The sequence below is a fragment of the Hippoglossus hippoglossus genome, chromosome 11, assembly GCF_009819705.1.
Source record: "Hippoglossus hippoglossus isolate fHipHip1 chromosome 11, fHipHip1.pri, whole genome shotgun sequence".
NCBI lineage: Eukaryota > Metazoa > Chordata > Actinopteri > Pleuronectiformes > Pleuronectidae > Hippoglossus > Hippoglossus hippoglossus.
In genome coordinates this window covers 9,064,336-9,085,196 of record NC_047161.1, presented here as the reverse complement: position 1 = coordinate 9,085,196, position 20,861 = coordinate 9,064,336, and the positions used below count along the sequence as shown (strand labels likewise).

At 44.4% G+C, this 20,861-nt stretch overlaps 1 protein-coding gene across 1 annotated transcript; it reads right to left on the bottom strand.

Annotated features, from left to right (window-relative positions):
* Window positions 1-2,997: 2,997 nt before the first annotated feature.
* On the bottom strand, window positions 2,998-20,797 carry mylipa (myosin regulatory light chain interacting protein a). Its single transcript, XM_034600242.1, has 7 exons — window positions 20,544-20,797; window positions 18,482-18,672; window positions 9,226-9,411; window positions 7,550-7,747; window positions 7,290-7,454; window positions 6,031-6,448; window positions 2,998-4,658 (listed from the first exon to the last, which is right to left on the bottom strand). Exons 1-7 carry the CDS (start codon window positions 20,628-20,630, stop codon window positions 4,464-4,466), a joined length of 1,440 nt encoding a protein of 479 aa, XP_034456133.1. The 5' UTR covers window positions 20,631-20,797; the 3' UTR covers window positions 2,998-4,463.
* Window positions 20,798-20,861: the final 64 nt, after the last annotated feature.

Below are 20,861 nucleotides of genomic sequence, written 5' to 3'. Positions count from 1 at the left end.
CTTTGGTTTATGACCAAATGGCCACTAATGAGTACGGCCAGTCTCAGATGAACTTCAGCACTAAACAGCAGCATGTCAGCGATGCCACAGGTTTATTTAAAGTTTATGTTATTAGTATAACGTAAATTCGTCCCTTAAAATCATGCAAGTATATAAACACTAATCCAAATCACAGATCTCATATTTGCCAGAAAATGGTGTCTGTCGTTAGTTAGTTTGTTTTTTCTTGAAATCCTTATTTCCATGGAAGAATGAGTTTTGTTCATCAAGATCCACGTGTTATTCCGCGGGAAACGTCAAAATCTCGCAATGTAAAATCGCCAATCACAAATTCCTGTACATGTCATTTGTTCACTCTTGGCTAATGTCCCAACTAAGGATGGGACATTAGCCAAGAGTTTCATTGACATCCATAACCTCCTAATATTAGCTAATGATGAGGAAGTGATAAAAAAAGAGGTATTAATAAAACTTGTGTTAGTCTTCATCCTGAAGGTTAAACACAGAGTCCACACAGAGAATGTAAAGCCTGTGTCGTCTGTTATCGCTCAGACTCTAAATATAACTATTACAATCTCTAAAAGGTGACGTGCAAACGATGACACTTGAAATTCTCTGCATAGGGAACATTGTTGAGACTGTTTCAGTGGCCGGCTGGTGGACCCACGTGCACATAGACAACACACACACACACACACACACACACACACGTTGAGAGAGGAAACATTCCCAACGCCTCCAGCAGAGCTCCGTGTTCCTCTCGGCGGTGTGTGTCACTGGGGCAGGCAGATGTGAGAACCACATGGCCGTGGGCGCACGTGAAGATGGTGAGGCTCTTTGAAGCTCTCCTCCTGGCACGAGTTGAAATGATGACAACTTAAATATTCCATTTGTTTCATCCCTCCGAGTGATGCAGGTAATGAGGATGAAGGAGGATCTTCACCGTGTAGGGAACACGAGCAGCTCGGTGTTGTGAAATTCAAACCAGAAAGTTGCAGCCAGATGACGTCTCCACTCCGTCAGCAGGCCCCGGCTTGGGCACGGATTTCGCCTAAATAGGTAGAAGTGTAAAAATAACAATAACAAGCTCAAACTGCGGAGAAGTAGGTCAAAAGTCATAAGCTAAAAAAGCATGGCAGGTCTTCAGAGACACAGTTTGACATGTTTGGACTTACTCTGATTATTTATGCTCCTATTTTCTCACATGGACTTCCCTCCTCTTGTCTATTGGATTAGAAACTATTCACCACCTCCATCCGTGTCTTGTAAACATGTCATTTTGGGAACGTTTGCTGAAAGGCTGGGTCACATTAGAGTCATAAACACAGTCCTGCTTCTACAATGCTGAAGAAAGTTGTGGCTCCAACTATTGTTTATCTGCTGTGGAGGTTAAAAAAACACATTAGCGTGTAGGCCGGTCATCTGTCTATCACATGATCTTCATACGGCCACAAACCACCATAAAACTGTAATTGACATTTGTTCCCCCCCCTCTCAGTATCTATGCATTACCTTCACAGAGGAGGTGACGTGTTTGCTTGTAAGCAAGATTTGTTGAACAGATTTCCTCGAAACTTCATGGAAGGACGTGGTATTAGTCATGTGGAGTATTTTAACAAGTAGAAACCTGAACTAACCTCTCACTTCACATTTTCTATTTGTCCTCTGAAGTTTCCCTCTGCTCACTGCAACCATCCACAGTTTGTTGGTCATTTCTCAACGCGGGATTAATGCAGCTGTGTGTGGTTGTATTAGACACATTTTGGATTAGTGTGACAAAAGCAGCTGTTCACAGATTTTCACATTTCAAAGAGCTTATGCGCTTACAGCCCTTTTTGGGGGGTTTTCTAGTAATATATCATAATACTGCAAGCGTATCTACTTTTTCTCCTGATGTTACTTTTCCTGTTTTTAATGCTTCGCCTGCGCAGAGGTCACGACATCATCCTGTCACTGTCGACTAGTGTCACTGTTGTGAAGCCAGATCTCTTTCATTCCACCTCCTCGTATCTTGAGGATAAAGTATAACTTCACAGTCAGATTTGATCCGATGCTGCTTATTGAGTTTTGCATGGCTGACTGCTAATGGCAGCCTTCTTCATATGTGCCCCCCCACCCACCCGTCAACATCGTCCTTGCAGTTTGTTTAATGGCACCGAGCCCCTTTAACATCACAGTCCAGCGGAGCTTGTCATTTCTCATCAACAGGCAGAGCCGCTCCGTACCACAGACGGTGCGACTTTCAGCAGCCTCTCCCAGCCTGATGACGGCAAGTGACACGTTGACCTTTCAGTGTTGCATGCACCTGGGGTGCCGTGGAAACCGGAGGAGCGATGTCAAGGCAGGTATCTGACACAGCCCCACACGCTTGAGGTTGTTGTTTTCAGATCCTGTCCTCACCGTCATAGTCTGGAAATCTGAGACCGGGTTTTATCAAGAGGTAAACTGATTCTCCATTTCAAGAGTCAAACCAGATATCGTGACTGATAATTTCATGTTTAAAAAGGACTTCCATGTAGTTTTATTGTGAAAAACTTCTTAGTAAGTCAGTAAATCTGCCCTGTGAAGCAAAGGCCTGTTCTCATGAATGTTACATAAGAGGAAGTGGCTAATAGACGCGGTGCAGTGGTTCCCAAAACCTTTTGGTTAAGTTACAGATAAAAACTCCAAGTTACCGCCCCCAAGAAGGCCATGTTTGTATTATTGTTTCTTAACAGGATTATGCAAAAACCACTGGAGGGATTACTACGAAATTTGGTGGAAGGATGTGGTCCGAGTCCATCTTTCACTTTCGTTAACATTGTGAGAGAGGTACTACTGACTTGTACCCATTAAAATCCTCCGTGCACCTTTCAACCCAAGTTCAATCCAACACACATTGATTTTACAGCTTCTGCACAAGTTCCTTTTAAAAGCACAAAATAAGTTTCACAATCAGCATTTGTTTTTAAAAAACAACTTTATTAATACTTTCTCTTTTGTTAAAAGCAGAATATATATATATATATATATATAAAAAAAGATTTAATCCTAAGAGTTATCTTACAGAGCATATCGCGGCTTTTGCTTCAGAAAACAGAAACAAATTGCTACTTGTACAACGTGAAAAATAAAAGTCCTTCCCCTGCAGTGACTGAGCTTAATCAAGTCAGCGTTTTAAGTTTTCCTTTTTCTTACCAGAAAAAAAAGCAAGTCTGTGGAAAGTTCATAATAAACAGTGATGCTGCTACATTAAGGCCAAATCCCCTACAGACAAAACAGAAAACTTCCTTGGTAAAGTGACAATGTTGGTTTTTTTTCCTCTTCCTTTTTTTCTTTTAAATATATAGTATTTGAAATTAAATAAAACATGAGCTTTTCAAAAAGGAAAGCAAGTATTGCACAGGCAGATCTCCTAGTACCCTTTAAAAAATATCAAAAAGAACTCACTAGTAAACCCAGAGAAGAAAAGAACATCCGGATTTCAGAGGAAGCAGCTGCTCTGGATGGTTTTGTTCATAAATAAAAAAAATAACTGTTTCCTAATTTCTAGAGACGTGTAAAAGGAGCAGGAATCTATGAAACCAGGCTCGTTTTGGACAAAAGTGACAGTAAATCACCAAGACCCGTTTCGAGGTGATGGAGTGTTAGCGAGATACAGCTCTGTTTGGGCTAAAAATAACCTACAAGACGCCCAAACAAGGCAACGGTGGTCCCATCACACATTATAGTACACAGTGCTGCATCCAGAGCGACGCCGCTTCGCCTCCAAATCCATCCTCATTGGCTTCGGAAAACATTGGACGTGAAAAACAACTGAAACCTAAGAAAAATAAACGCATCTCACTCTGTTAGATGATAAAATTCAGTTCTCAAACAGTTTAAAAAAGAAAAAGCTTTAAAATGAAAAAATAAATAATGACTCAGCTATGTGGACAGTTTCGCTGGCGTAAAACTCAGAGGTGCAGCGTATGGTTCGGGTTCGGGGGCTAGGAGCCTGATATGGACCAAATAATACAAAAAATCTAAAGCATTATTCACAAACATACGAATGTTTCTTTCTGGATCAGATCAACTGATGCAACAAGTCAATAAACACGGACAATACGAGTCTAATCTAAAAATCATACTGTGGCGAGGGATGATGTTTGAAATAAAAAAAGGATTTGGACAGAATATACACAACAAATGGCAAAGATATTAAGAAACAACTAAACAAAGTCGTCCAGAGCGACAAATGGAAAAATAATAATAAAGCACTCAGTTACACACACACACACACACACACACGCACGCACACGCACGCACAAGCTGAAGGAGTGGTTGATCTTTGATTATGCTCAGAGTCTCTATGTGTGATAGTTGCAGGCAGGAAACGCTGAAGGATCAGAAAACGGTCCTTCCTTGTGAAACCAGAATCTGGCTGGTTTCAGGTCCAGAGTGGTCAGGATGCAGTTTGGTGTGTTTTTTAGGCGGAGTCGTCTTCATGTGTGGTAGATCTTATGTTCGTACTCTGTGGGGGTGCAGGTGTGAGGGGACGCCGGTTCCCTGCGGATGGGTGCGGGGATGCTGCTGTGGTGCTGGTGGTTGTCGGTCAGCGTCAGGTTGAGCAGGCTGGTGCAGGTGGGCAGGTAGACGTGCTGCACGTGCTCCACGTCGCACCGACACACGGGACACAACTGAGGGAAGAGAGAGGACAGGGTTAGCATCACAGTGTATTACAGGGACTTTAAAGCCATAATGGATGAAATTTAAGACGCATGTCAAGTACGACAGATGTGAAGGAACATGCGAGTCCCATGATTACTTTCCTATATAATTAAAGATAATGTGAGGTCGCCTAGGAGAGAATAACCCTGGAAACACCACGCCATCATGTTTCTCACAGCCTAGCTGAGTGTGCTGCTATAAATACTGACCAATATGTTAGTAGAATCAATCATCAGTTCCATGTTGGTCTGGTTTTGTAGTTTTATTACAACGTGTGAGTATCTGTATCGCTGAGAAAGTACTACAACTAGCCAAAATAGTACTTTTAGTTAATAAATATAATTTAACGAGCGATGGAAATAGCATTAATGGACATTAACATAATTATGACCTACGTAAACGTTTTTAAGAGTTAGGTTAGTATATAACATATTGGAAGAATTTAAGATTCAGATTAAGACTTTTTATCAACTTGCAGAAACTTTACTATTAGTATTTTACATCTAAATATTAGTTCACCATCAGAAAACTGTGTGTTCACATGCTTGGTTGGATGTGATACAAGTGAACACTTGTGCTTCGAGCCAGATTTTAAGTGCTCCAACTAATGAATTAATACTCTGGACCCTTAAGGGGCCCATTTCCCTTAGCCAATAAATGATAATATGCTTATCCAGGAAATTTGGCATTGAATCTTCTTACGAACTCGTAAAATAAGAGTTCATCACACACACGAGACAAAATGTAAAACCAGCGAGTGCAAGGCAAGAGAGTAAGTGACCACAATCAGTCGATCTTCAGACTCAAATCGACTCATTCAGGCAAATTATAAAGGCATCTCTCAGGTTATTAAAGAAATATTTGTGTTATTATTAAAGAGCACGGTAAGTTAAATCATGAACATGTGTTATAATGAGATCATCCTTCTCTTGTGTCGAGTTTCTACTCATTCGTCTGTAAGCTGGGGTCACGTTTTTCTCGGCTGCTATAATCCCCACATAAAGACGCACTCACGCACTCACAATCTGCTTCCACAAAGATGTAGGCAACATTTAGCTGATTAAGTGAGGGGACAATCAGGTCAGCAGAGTGTAAGCAAAGCATTGGATGTTGCTTAAAAGGCCATAAAGGGATGAGAGGCTGTAATTAAAGAGCTTTGGTTATAACTGCAAACACAAATCATGCCGAGTGTCTTAAGTCAAGAACCAAACAAAAAAAAACAAAGCACAAATCCTCTGGTTTTCAAGCTCCTGCCTGGTTTGCTAATTAACGATATAAGTGGGTAGTGTTGACGTCAGCATTTATCCTCAAGTGGTGCATGGAAGAAGTCTCTAGCCTCACCTGAAGCTGATTTGCGCACGTCTGGCAGCACACCATGTGGCCGCAGGGGCAGAACGCGGCGTCGATCTCCTCCTCGCAGCACAGCATGCACAGCAGAGCCTCCCGGAGCTTCTGCAGCCTCTCCTGCAGCGCTCGGCTCTGCTGGCAGCTGCCACAGTCCAGCCCCTCGTCCTGCTGGTCGTCCCTGGTCGGGGAGCGCGAGGGGGGCGAACGTTCGCCGGAGCGGGACACCAGGTCCGAGACGCCGGAGTTGTAGAGCGTGCGGCGGGCGTGGTCGTACACTTCCTTGGAGGTGCGGCGGATGTCGAACACGTATTTCTTGCCCAGGTTGATGTTTTCGTTGAGGAAGAGTGAGGCCAGGTGGCCCTTGAAGTCTCTGCTGTACTGCATCATGACCGCGTTTGTTACCGTGTCACACCTGGAAATGAAAACAATTCATCCATTAAAAAACTAGTTCAGACGTGATCATTTGAACTTGAATCTGCAGCATTTGACCCGATTCTGCCTTCACTAATGGATCTCTCTTACATCACTTCCTCGCTCACTGCAGTGTGTGTCTGCCTTTATTTAACATCCCCCTCGCACTGTTTATATAGATGACAGCTCATGTTTGTACTGTTGCCACGTTCACCACAGTGAGAGAAACACTGGACACTTGTTTCTGAGCAAGCAGCTGAAGACATGCCTGCAAAAAAATAAAAACAATCTGCCTCCCTGAGCTGAAGCCCCTCCCTGAAACTAAAGCACACGGCTGTCCTTTGTACCTTTCGACTGAGCTCAGCCGTTTGAATTGTCCCTGCTCAATGCAAATTTGACACAAGCGCACGCGAACACACTATGGAAAGGAAAATGCATTCATGTTCCTTTTCACTAAAGATTGTCATGTGCGAGCCACACTTCCATCAGGTCAAGGACATGTTTTCATGTGAGCATGTGTCCCACTTTGCATGAATGTGAACCATAAAAAGAGGACAGGGGCCAAGTTAGTGGCCAAGCAGAGCTGCATAAGGTCAGGTTTTCCCCCTCATCTCATCTACGAGAACAGACGGCAATAAACTGCTTCCATTATTATTACAAACTGTGGCTGGGAGATTAAAAATGTAATTTTATTATCTTTGCTCACCTCATGAGGTGAGCTTCAGTCAACTGACTCCAACTGTCTAATAATCTAAAGGCAGTGTTGATTTATTGGAGGGCAAAGATATGATGCATCAGAGAGTACGAGAGTCACTGATCTGGGGTTAAATGCCAAACGTCACCTGTAGAAGGCGTGCGTCTCTGTGATGGCCCGGTACAGACCGCTGGCTGCTCGGTTACTTATGAGCTTGAACAGAAGCACCACGCTGTCGTTTGTGTCCTTGGTAACCGTCAGATACACAGTCTTCCCCGACTGGGTGGCGATCTGAATGATGGGATAGCTGACTCTAAAAAAAGGACAAAGAGAGAAGATTGTGTAAGACAAAAAACAAACGTAAAACATCCATCACTTTAAACAGGATAACTAGCCGGAGGAGCGTACCTGTTGACTAAGCTGAAGTCCTCCTTGCAAATGGCAATTCCCTCGGGGCCGACTCCGATGGCCATCCGCTGACCGTGCGCGTCCCGAGCCCAGTGCCACTCCACGCCGTAATGCTCCAGAGAGGAGACCAGCTGCAGAGCCTGATACTCCACCGAGCCCGGACTCGAACCTTCGAGAGCTTTATGTCTGGATATGACACTGCAGCAGGGGGAGAAGAGAAGGGCGATCCTGTTAAGTATGATTATATAAAAGGAACATAGACTGCGACAGGTGGGTTATAAAAGCAGAATAAATGTAAGACTGGGGTGTTTTTGCTGTCAAGGTTGAACACGCCTGCAGGCAGCGAGCGGTGATGTTAAACTGGTACATATGAGATCAATGCTTTTAACTGACATTGGTGGGAAATGCATAACGGCACATATACATACATACATACATCGTATTGATCCACAGTTGAAACAAGATTCTATGAAAGTCATAGAATTTAGCTACTTGGGGAATTCATAACATGCCCCTGCATACATAACAAGCTGGGGTTAAGTGTAGGTGCAGCAGTGAATGGCCGTGCCTGCTTTCGCAATACAGCATATGGATGAAGTTTAATGTAGCGTGTTGGGCAGATGGGGATTGATAATGTATAATTTAAAAAGCGGAACATTTGAGGAACAGCGCCAATGGTTCCAGAAGGCACTTCAAATGGAAACGCTGCGGATGTTCCTGGATAAAGGCCCAGAAACTTGTAGGCAGGAGAGGCGCTGCTGCGGAGAGGGATGTGGAGGGATGGGGCGAAGTCTGGAGGAAGAACCCGGTAGAGTCCGACAAAGGGGCGTATCCGAGATTTGCTGCGGGATTAATTCATCGATTTGATGGAAAAGGGCATATTTAGGGGACTGATATCTATGAGTGTGTGCAATGTGTTGCAGCTTGGTTGAATTCAAGGGGACTGTGGTGTTTCATTCTCGTTTACGATGAAATCACATCCCTGTTGACAACATCTAAAAACCTAAAGGAGGGAAATTTCGCCACCCACTTTCTGTTTGCTGAGAAAACATTCTAAATGTACAGTCGGGGCTTTTTGTCAGAGGAATTTTGCAAACACGCGCTTATCTGATCTCCTGTCAACACCTCCGTTTGGCTAGTGTGTGTGTGTGTGCATGCTTGCATAAGCTGTCAAACAGGATTCACACACACACAGTCTTATCTAAAATCTGTCAGCTCAGATATAAAGGTTTCCGTGGCTTACAAAGCAGACATGACGAAAGACTGTCAGTTCAAATCAGGTGCCTTTTTAATACTTCTTCTAAAAATGTCCTGTCCTTGATCACCAGCTGACACTTTAAACCATTCATGGCTCATTGCTATGATCCATTATTTCCTTTTCATCATGTCTTTATGGAGCAGACTCCTGCGTCGCTCAGAGGTAGTGAGGGGGCAGAGCGTCAGGGGAGCCGACAGTGAAAAGGTCAGGTTCCAATGACTGGCCAGAACACGTGCACCTATATGAGCCATTAAAAATCCTTTTCTACATCCGGTCTACTTGTGTGAATCAACCCAAATAACAGCAATAGTGATGATTTCAGGTCACTGTGATGTTTGTATTGCAGTCAGATGAGGACAGGGGAGAAGAAGATCCTGAGTTTGGAGGGTTTCTGACCAGTGGGAAAGGGGCTTTGTACCTGTTGATGGTGGCGGTGCTGGGCTCCTCTCCACACAGCTTCGAGTAGCAGTACTGCGCCGTGTTTTGGTTGTAGTCGCCGAACTCCGCCTGTGCCAGGAGCGCGCTCAGCTCCTCCGCTTGTTCCGAGCCCATTCGTAGGTGACCGTTATGCAGGTCCTCCTTCACGTGCATGAAGAAAACGTGTCTGGTGGAGAGAAACGACAACACAACAAGGGTCAAAATGGAACTCTATTATTGTGGTATATTACAGTGAAGGCATTGGTGAATACGTTTAAACTAAACTACAAAATAAACAAACGTTTTTCCTCCAACCAGTGTTTCATGTTTAATGGTTGAGGAGTCACGACGTCTGGGGGCAAACACACCAGCAGGTGGTCAATACAGGGGTAGAATTTCACCACAGACGGCAGGTGTGTGTGTGTGTGTGTGTGTGTGTGTGTGTGTGTGTGTGTGTGTGTGTGTGTGTGTGTTGCAGAAGGAAAAAGGCAACTGCGATATTTGTTCAGTTGTCACAGTGTCTCTACTTTCGCTTCTTCAAACTCTTCCTCAAAACACACAATAACAGCTTCCTATGTAAGAGTGAATTCACTATAGAATCTGAAAGTGGAAGTTAAGAAAGGGAAAGACGATATACTGTAAGACTAACTCACATTTTTCTGCTGTAGAGAAAACACTTAACCTGATGACCAACTGAGCCTGTACAGTATCTGCTGAGTCACCACAGTGCAATGTTGAGATACAATTCCCATTTAAAAAGGCGAACATAGTTACAAATAATCTTATTTCACCAGACACAGGGAAAATCTCCTTGTTCAAAATAAAGCAGGTGTATGAAGTGATAGTCAGCCAAAATAGTTCAAAGATTAATAGTGGTCAAAAACAGCTTTTGTTGTTATTTGGGCTGAAGGTTTAAAAATCGGAACATTGAGTTCTGGTGAGGCCAAGGAAAACATCTAAATTCTCAAAAAACACAAGCCACGGCACATCAGGGCCTTTCCATTGTTTTGACCAGGAGATGTGAGGAATTCTTTCCGGGCAGCAGCAGGAGACGAAACGTCAAAAGGAGTAACACCCTGACTGACTCCTTGCATCACGAGGAGCGTTGAACTCTAGTAGCCTGGACACATGACCCGTGACACAGTAACCTAAGGAGATTGAACAGGCACCGACATGCTTAAGGATACCGGCTGCTGTGACCACAAACCTGCCCGGCAGCTTTCTCCCTGCTGGTGTCCATGGTGACCAGAGATCTTTCATTTTAAAACCATGACATCATTCAATTCCATTTTCTCTCTTCTCTCCCATCACCTAAAATAACCAGTGCAACTCATAGTGACATAAATAAACCCCCCTGACCACACATTGTATGCTCTCCATCTATAATCATTCTGAAACCATCTAGTCACAAGACTTCAGCACTATGACCTCAGCATCCTGTGCTGACAGGTTTTGCTGTGAATATTTTAACCCACCAGAGACTGAAGCAAACTGTCTGAAACGTTTCCACACAAAAATCCCCCTCGGGCTCCTGTTCTCTCTGAGGCACGATGCAAAGAGACATTTGTGCAAATTAGGGAACATTGCGTCTTTAGGATATTTGTTTAAAAAGGACATTGAGTGGACGTAGCACACATCCTGCCTCTCCAGACTCTTGAGGGAGCGGAGCTCCCCTGGCGGCTGAAAACGCACGTGTGTAGTGTAATCCGCTTCAGTGTGCAACAACAACACGGACACGCCTCGTCCAACGCGCACATTCACTTTGCTTCCAGGGAGCATCAACAGAGGCGCAGGCAGCTGTGAGGCACACAAACAAAGCCAGTTTACACCACCCCTGATCAAGCCAGACCATAACAACGGAGCTCCATAGCTGACGAGCCTCAGGCATAACAAACAGCGCTTTGATTTGGTGTTAAACATCCCATTCCCCGCAACACACTCACACACACAAACAATGCCCTCTATTGTGTCAGGCCCAGCAGGCGTCATGTGACGGAGCGCTGCTAGTTAGCTACCTGCCTGACGCAAACAATAGAGCTGACTGGACTGGGAGTTTGCTACAGGGCGCCGAGCGGGAGTCACTATAGGACAAGCAGCGGAGGTTACTCTAGTTCAGGCAGGGGATTGATAAGAGGTTAATGTCGGTCACTGGGCCACTGAGCAAGGCATTAAATCTCCATAAAATTTTCAAGGCCTGGCCTGTTAGTGTGGCGTTGTTGATTCACTCCACCAGTCATCTGTGACAACGAGGATTAGATATATAACTTTTCGCCACTGGGTCTGGGGAGCGAGACACCTGAATCCTGCGTGGCCCAGTGTTGTGGGTTCTCACATGCGTGAGTAAACAGGTGTAAGTGCTTTCCAGAATTCCTTCTGTTACGTAAACATCTATCACACATGGAATGGTATCACAGGTTAACAAGCCTGTCTAGAGGTAACTCTAGTACATTGATAGCCAAGGGCGTAGGAGAGGCATCAGATATGCACGTGACACGAGGAAAACATGACTGACAACAACCACTTCAGATCCAGAAGCAAACAGCATATTTCTACCGTTTCTGCTAAACAACTGCAATTTAAACAATGTCCTTCTGTCTCCACTTGCTTCTCCTCTACATTAAGCAGACAGCTTCTCAGACAGCTGTCAGAGGATCATCTGCTCAGGTGGCGTTGTGCTGCCTCAGCACCTGTCGAGCGCTGCCCCACGCTCAGGACATGAGAAACAAATGGCCACAAACACGCGTCTCTGAGGCCGGTATTCTGCGACAAATATCGAAAAATGACTTTCCCAATAGCCTCATTCAGAGTGACAGGATGTGTTTAAAAAAAGATCCTTTACAAACCACTCAGGTTTACACAGGGCCGTAACCAAGGTGACAAGACAGGAGAGAAAAGAATGAACACATGACTCCTGTGCTCAAACAAACGGGCAGATGATGCAGAGAGTCTAATTCACTGTGACTCACACGAAAAGGGACCGGGCTCGACAGAAGAACAGGACTTAAATCTGCCTCGTGCTGTGACAGATCTCACTCATTAGCCTCTTTTCCACAGCCTGTTCAAGGCGGGACTGTGGTTCCTTTGATCCGCTTTGACTTTCTGTACGACACCTTGTGAACATGGAATTTTGTCATTCAAAATTCTAAGCGTTGAATCACTTTTCGCTTACAGATGAATACAGAACTGTAGTGGAGCCAAATTGACACCTTTTCTAGTGTTGCAGGTCCCTCCTTTGTTTGGTATTCTTAAGTAATTAAGTCATCAGTTTTATTTTCCTCCCCCCCATACACAGTTTGTCAGTATGTTAGCGACGGTCCAAATGTTTTAATCACTGCAATCCCAACAAAACCACATAAGTCAACCACAAACCATAACAAATGTCTTTCTATTAAGTGTTCACCCTCTGTTGAGACTTTTAAAACTAGACTGAAGACCCACCTGTTCTCAGGCTTTGAACTGCCCATGCCTAAATGTTATTTACTTGCTTTTAGCCTGTTTAATCTATTTGTATGCCAAAGGATGGACTCATTCTAAGTTTACTGGGTGGCTCTTACTATTCTATGACTTTGTTTTTATCTTCTCTCATTCTATTGTTATTCTATTGACTCAGACTAATCTTTGATGTTGCAGCAGAGCGGTATCTATATATAAATGGGGCTAATAGCAGCTACTAGACCCCTCCGCTGTGCGTCAATATTTTTGGCGAGGATGTTGTTATAGTCTGCGCTAGTTATTCAACTAGCTATCCAATAGCATTACGCAAAAACAACTTAACCGATCTATAGGAAACTTTTGGATGGGGCATGACCTCAGGAAGAACCAATTCAGTTTTGGGCCGCTTTACAGGACCACTATTTAGGAGTGGGTGCAATTTAGTAGAGATCCAAATAAAAATCTGGATCCTGATTGGTTACTTTCTAAAGGGGACTGTTCGGGTATTTGCTCTCCGGAGTGTCGATTCACCATTTCAAGGGCCGACATCCGTTACGAGTCCGACATGTGCAGACTGTGGCATGCATCACTACGGAGTCATCTGTGAAAAGGAAACAGTGCAGTCATCAGAGCATTGTGTTGTTCTCGTCCTCAAGCCTGGCCCTCGCTAACACGCCAGACACACAGACTGAATGTCAGGAAGTCTCCGCTCAGACCAAAGTCTCCTGTCCCACTTTCCCCGTTTCACATTGTCTACACCTCCTCACCGCTTTGTCCTGCATGGAAATCAAAGGCTGACTCATTTACATTCATAATACTGCTGCGGATGCCAGCAGAGCACGGGAGATATAGACGCTATTCAAAACAGTGGAGGGGGAGAGTGGGGGGGACCATGTGGAGAGCTGCAGCGAACTTTGAATACTTGATTGCCTGGCTGGAATAATTCAATTAAAGCGGGCCTGAAGACTGAGAAAGAATATCTGAAAATAGGTCAGTGGCTGCAGAGCTGAGCTAAAGGGGATGATGATCATTTCATCTGCACAGTCTTTGAACCGTGAAATTCAAAACACCAAAATATCCCGAACGGCTGAGTTTGTGCATTTGACACACATTTGCACAGTTTTTTAATAAACTGTGGGCCAGAGGAAAGAAAACCTTTGAGTAAGTCAACTAAACTTTCTGCCGGGCTGTAAAACCAAACTCAGTCTATTGTTTTCTCTCAACTCCAGTGTGTATACCCACGGCAGTAAGTCAGCTGGCTCAGTGCACAGGAGAACAAAACGTCCCCGCAAAGTGAAACCTAAAACCTCTGCCTGGAGACGGCAGCTCATCCAGCCAATCAACAGTAGCATTTCAGACCTCATCGGCCGCGCTCTGCACAATGCGATTTGTAAGCTAGTCAAATGACATACTGCCAAGGGCTGTGTGCTGTGAGGTTACTAGCTGTCAATGAACTATAGTAAACCCTGCTGAACGTCTTCTTCTGAGGAGGTGTGGCCTGAAAGGAAAGTCAAGCGACTGAAATACTTGAAGCTTTAATTGTGTAATTCAGCAGAAAGTTGTAAAATGGTAATTCTAAGCACTAAAGATAACATACAAGGCCTGAGAAGTATACAGCTATAAAACAAAGAAGCCGTTTGTATGATGATTGCCTCTGGTAACGGGCTGGGGCTTTGTACTGGATGGTAAACTGGTGATTAAAAACCAGCATCTGGCCCTAAGTTCAACAATTTGGCAATTCTTGGACAAAGGCTATTAATATGTCTTCAGAGAAGGCAAAGCAGGGCTCGGTTACTCGGGTTCAGAACAACTGACAGAAGAAAGAAACTAATGTGGAGGCTAATTAGCGATGGTGGAGAAGGCAAATGTGTTGTCTGTAAACCTTCCTTTGATTTTGCCGACCTGTGTTGCAGAGTATTCGGTTGAAGTCGAGTCAGCAATCACCAGAGAAAATGCTCTGGTCACGGTTTTCCTGGGCTAACTAATGCAAGTTACAACTATTTCATGTTGTAAGCTTCTTTTGTGCAATGCCCAGTTGTGCTGCACAGGAATTGTTGTGCTCGTGCAGGGAAATTAATCACCCTTCATGCAAATGTGGTGGTACATCCATGCAAAAGACTTCAATTAAAAACGTTTCCCAGTTTGTCCGTGCAGCAAACACTACATAGTGCTGGAACCTAGCCCACCAAGCACTGGGGGAAAGGCAAGGAAAACCCCTGCACAGATCAATAGTGTGTCACAAGGCGAACACAAAGATAGGCAAATGGATTAGTCTCCATCCCCCCATGACGAGCATGTCTTTGGCCTGCGTGGTGAAGAAGACTCGCATGTGATCGCTGGGTCTTTAAATTTGGATTTTGTCTAATAACCTTATATTTTACTTCACGACAGTATTAGTTAATGTAATCTTCATGTGGAAAGAAAACAAGTAAGCCTGCATGTAAATATATTTTTGATAAACTCTTGCTGAGATGCAACAATTAAAAGAAGTAATGATTAAACTTGTTTGGTTCAGCTGCAAGTTAAAGATAAGCTAAGCCCCAATAAGGGGTAAACAGGTTAACAATTGGGACCTCTGATAAAGCCTGTGCTTCAAGTTGTGCCCTCCGAGGGTATCCAAAGTTTGCCTGATCAGAATACTAAATACGAGGGCTAATGAAGGGGAAACATTCACCTATTTAAACCAGAAACACCCCCCATAGCAAGTGGTGTTAAATGGTGCAGATAAGATGTTGTTGAGGCCCTCGGAGCAGTCGCCCTTAACCAATAAAAAAAAAAGTTTCCTGTAACATCACACATCAGTGGATTCGTCGCAGAAATACAGATGATTGCAAATCAGATGTTTTATAAAACAACAAACATCATTAAGCTGTTGGAAGCAACTTGCAGGGCAAAACTATCTCAAACTTCTGGAAGGTTTGAACAGAAGCTCAGAGGTGAAAAAGTCACATCAAGAGCCAATTTTCTACATTTACAATAAGAGAAGTTCATATAGAGGTTCGAAGGAATGAAAGTACAGAAGAAAGGGGCCACAGCTTAAATTAGATATGAACTGCACTTTGGTTGTGTACCATAAAATAATCTTACCAAATACTTTATAGGTAACATATTACAGATAGAAGACAATCAGACCAGACTGTGTGATATCAGCAGTCTGTGCCACTCTGCTGTTTCAAATACTATGAAAATTTGACTTTGAGTCTAGAAAGGATGCTTTCCAAATATAGCAAAGGTCGTCCCTACTAAAGAAGAGAACTAATTAACACAAAGTGTTCAAACAGTCAGCTGCATGTGAGCAAGAGCACTCAAGTGAACTGCTGGGCTTTACGTGGCAGCGCAGTTCACAGCCGCTTATATAAGCAGCTCTGTGCTTGCTCAGTCCAGTGCAGGTTATGTAATAAACCCTATAAGAAGGGCGTAGATGGGGCCCACCCCTCATCTCAACAGAGAGTTGTGGCACCATATAAGCTCCTTTGCATACGTTTCTAAGAACATCTACTCCAGCCCACACACACACACACACACGTTTCAATGACTCTTAAACTTGTTTACCGACTAAGATTATCTTTAACTTTGCTTTCCACTGTAAATATAACACGCATGCTATGAAAACTGAATTTTCTTCACGCAAGAATTAGAATAGATCTGCAAAAAAGAAAAAATCACTGAAAACTGCCTGCAGGCATGCAAGTAACAAAGATGTGCAAAAAAGGAAGGTTTTCTGCACATGTAGGTGGTGAGGAGGCCTGCCTGCCTGCCAACACGCCTGCAGTCGGAGCAACTTGTGTGCACGACTTAAGTAGGTCAAAGGTGAGAGCACAAGAAATAAGGGGAAAAGGACCCCAGCAGATCCTCAAAGCACCAAGTTGATTTAAAAACATGAGGATGATTGATACATAACATTAAATACACATGAGTAATTCACAGAAATGCCATATATATGTATATTCATGACCCTTGTAAAGGCAGTATAGTCTCCACTATACATGCGACGCTGCTGTCCAGTTAAAATCTCTCCCTCATTTCTAAACCCTGAACCCAGTGCGTTTTCTGCCCCACCGCTTTAATAAAATCACATCTCATGAATGCTGCCAAAATGAGCAGACAACTAATAAATAAGTGCCATGCGTGAGGATCTATTCGCAGCAACTCCACGTACCCCTGCCTGCCACCTCGCATCTTTATCTCACCTTTTTTCACAACCCCCATGACCCCCGCCCGACGCCAGCCATCTGTTGATAACCCCTGCTAATCTAGTGGAGGTCAGAGCACAGGCAGCCAAGTATCCTCCCCCTCCGCCGCTGCCGCTCACTTTCTTCTTCTTCAAAAGGGCTGCCAAATATGGGCCAGTGTATGAAGAGGTGGAGAGTGAGATGGAGGGACAAGGAGGAAGTTTCAGGCCGGGACACTTTGTAACTAACAGAGATAAACAAATTTTCTTTCTTTGCAAGATGGAGCGAGGTTGATATTTTTCCAGCGAAGAGAGGGAGGGACAAAGAGCTGATGGTGGCGGGCAGTGGGTGAACTTGGGAGAAGACAAGAGAGCCGGCTGGAATGCCAGACAGAATCCTGGCCAAGGCAGATACATGTCAGTTTAATGAACAGCACTCGAGGCATGCTGTGTGTGTGTGTGTGTGTGTGTGTGTGTGTGTGTGTGTGTGTGTGAGACACGGAGGGCGAGAGCAGCGCGGCAGAGCTTAAAAAGACACCAAAAGATTTCCCCCTCCGGTGTGCCTGCGCTCCAGAAGCAATCCTGCAGCAGCAAACGCTTGTGACACTGCCTGGAGGGAAAACAAGATCTGCAGCATCCCACCAGATACACAAGTTTCTTCTTTTTTTTTTTTTTTTTATACACAGGTTCCTAGGGCAGCAAACGCACAATCTACTTATAACTTAAAAGAAAAGTGGGGCTGGGGGATACAGAGTCTGGATCTCGTGTTGTTCTGACTACGATCTTTGTGCTTGGGTCGATACGGCAGAGAGGGGAGATGCGACTACAAGATGTTACTTGTTATGCAGAGACTAAAAGCTAAAAAATATACAGCCGACATATTTCAGCTGCACATTCATTTCCTGATATTTTCAGTAACAATCACAAACATGATTATGAAAACCAGCTGGGGCAGTGACTCGTGATGGTGACATATCCCTGTGAAAACAAAAACTGTGACAACACCCTGCACTGAGCCTGTGGCAGTTTCCAAACAGCATCTGCACTAATGTCAGACCGGGGGCTGTGCTTTTGTTGGGACAAAAATGGCCACAAAACAATCGACACAACAAAAAGAAGCACGACAGAAGTTATTCTGAGTTGAATGGGGGCAGTGGCAGAGGTCTGTGGCTGTCACACAGAGGGTCCCCGGGGGGTTAGCCTCGGAGCAGCACAGCCCCAGAGCTGCTGGATCACATTTCCTGTCTGGTGCAGCATCAAAATGACCTGTAGTAACCCCGGAAGGGCTCAGCGAAGAGGTTACTGCAGGGCATTCCACTGTACTGGAAACAAAGTGATCAGATTATGCTCGGCGAGCTCGCTAACGATGCCTTTGTTTTCTCTAGCATGTGTTCCTCATTGCGTGTCATGCGAGGCCATAAGGAAATAAAACAATAGACCACATTTAATTTCAGAGGCGACAGGCGGATCTGCGGGGAGTAGCTGTGAATGTGTCATTAAGAGGAAGCGATTAAACACAACTGTATGTGCTAATTTGTCCTATTTCCTTGAAGGGGATATATGTGAATGTTGTGTCAAGCTGTCACAACTAATGTGACAGCTTTCATGCTGCGCACACACAACGGCCGTGCAGCGCATGAGCCGGTAAACTAACCTCGTCTGTTCCTGCAGAATGAGATGGGGCTCCACGAAGAACTTGACCCGCAGCCTCAGTCGACACGGCGTCACGTTATCCATCTGCTGGCATATGCGGTTCCTCAAATTCAGCCACAGGTTCTCGCCTTTGCTGCCCGTGAACTGCAGCCCAAAGTAGTCCACTTCAATTATGCCCAACTTTCTGCAAACCTGGGGGGAGAGGACAGAAGGGGGTCACAAAGGTGGATTTTAGACAAAGTGTGCCAATTAAACAGAAGTATCGTGTGTCACAGAATCCAGTGTGCATTTAAATTAATTCCATTGCTATAACTACACAAACCTGCATTGTCAAGGTGGAACATTTGGTAAAGTCCTAAACCACTACGTCCACTTTTGTGTCTCCCACTTCAACCCTTCCCATTTCTATCATTGTACTCCAGTTTGTTTTAAGTTAGCTTCACTGTTATTGCGTTTTTACTTTTACTCGTTAGTTGAAAGTTGTAGTATCATATTCTAACCCACCGCAGAATTAGTTTTTTGCTTGGTTCATCAGGTATGTTTAGTGTTTTCATGTCATGTGGCCGTACTATTGTTTAACTCCATGGGAGAGGGTTATAATTTTACTGGAGAATAGGTTTTTCCATTTGGTTTGTCAGAATAAATGGAGATCACCTCCAACGACATTCATGGTCCCGGATTTCCATTAAATAAATCACAAGGCAGATGTCGCTACACTCCACCGGCTACCAAATCTCTTTAAGAACTCTAAACCCAACAGTGTGGAGACGAGTGAAAGGAGACATATTGGATCATTTAGACAGTTTTGCAGCTCCTGTAACAGTTGGCAGCATTGCAGCACCACAGAACAACGGGTAGAGCTTTGAGATTTAGGAACAAGAAATGTCCACACACCGGTTTAGGCTCCTACAAATGTTTTAATTACTTCCCAAATAATGTTTCGACCCTTCTCCAGCTAAATCCTAATTCGTGGGAGCCTCAACTTGTGTGCCGGCCTACTGCTCAACAAGTTTGGATGCACATGTTTTCTACAATTTTCAAGATGTTTTGCAAACTAAGACGTCCTTGACTGAGATAGTCCACAGTCACTGGAAAGGCGGTGAGATATCAACAAGAATTCCTGAACAGCGCTCGTGTGTTCGTCAGAGGAGAGAAGTGCTTTCACCACTTTGCTCCTGTGGATTTGATGCTGCCCTCACACACACACACACACACACAGATAAAAGCATATTCCTCAGCTAATGATAGGGTGCAAGTGAACTTGTTGGAGGAGGATCTCCTGGGGTTAAATAAATAAATAAGGGGGCTCATCAAACCCACAATCCCACGCCCCCCTCACCCGGCAGCGGCCTTTACATAACTGCTGGTGAGCGTCTGCAGGGAGCCCGGAGGCTGGGATAGAGCTCATTCATACCCAGGGCAAGTTGGGAATATGGCATGCATACGAAATAGCTTGGCACTTTATTAGCAGGGGTTGGAATAAACAACTTAAGGCAGCAGACGAAAGCAGGGGGTGGCAGAAACTTTTTATGCAACATAATGCATGATCATAGTTAGAAGGGGAGAAAACCAGAGTGTGAGAGGGGGAGGTTCAGTGAGTGGAGGAGGATGCAAGCCTCCAGAAGAATGAACTGAAGTAACCTTTACAAAGCCACAAGCCTCTGAGTGAGTGAGCGAGCTGTGCAAGTAGAGGTCACTTTATCATCAGTCCATCAAAACTTTTCCTTTTTTTGGGGGGGGGGGGGGGGCATGAATTTTTAAAAGGTTACCCTGCAGATGCATGAGTTTTTTTTTTTGCTCATCGTGGGAAAGAACATTTTGTGCAACAAGCATGTGAGGATGTTGCTGCTCAGAGACGAACTTCACACCGATTATTGTGCAAAGCAGCGAGAAAGAAACAACTTCTAACACAAAGCAGCATCAGACTCCTCGTGATTATTTACTGGGATGAGACACAAACAAACAAACAAGATAAAGTTGAGGGCTATTGGATATTTTAAGTTGAGTAAAAAACAGCCCGACAACGTGATAATACATAAATAAACGCGACAGGTTTTCCTCACCTTATTCAAACAGTCTTCCCCGTTCGCCTTAGCATCAACTTCCACTTCCATCACCACCGAGTCCGGACGAGTAACGTGGCAGAGCATTTTATTTCCCCTTCCCCCGTGTCCTCAGTCGGTCTCTGGGTGTGTGTGCCACCCTTCTCAGACAGTCCCACAATTCTCGAGCCTTCTTCAATTTAAAAAAAAAACTAAAACAACCCAGCAGCCCCTACATGAATCCCTCGTCACTTTCTCACCCTTTCCCTCCGTGTGGCGAATCTGCGGCCACCAGCTGTAGCCTATATCAATGAAATGCCTCGCTCGGCCACGCCCCCC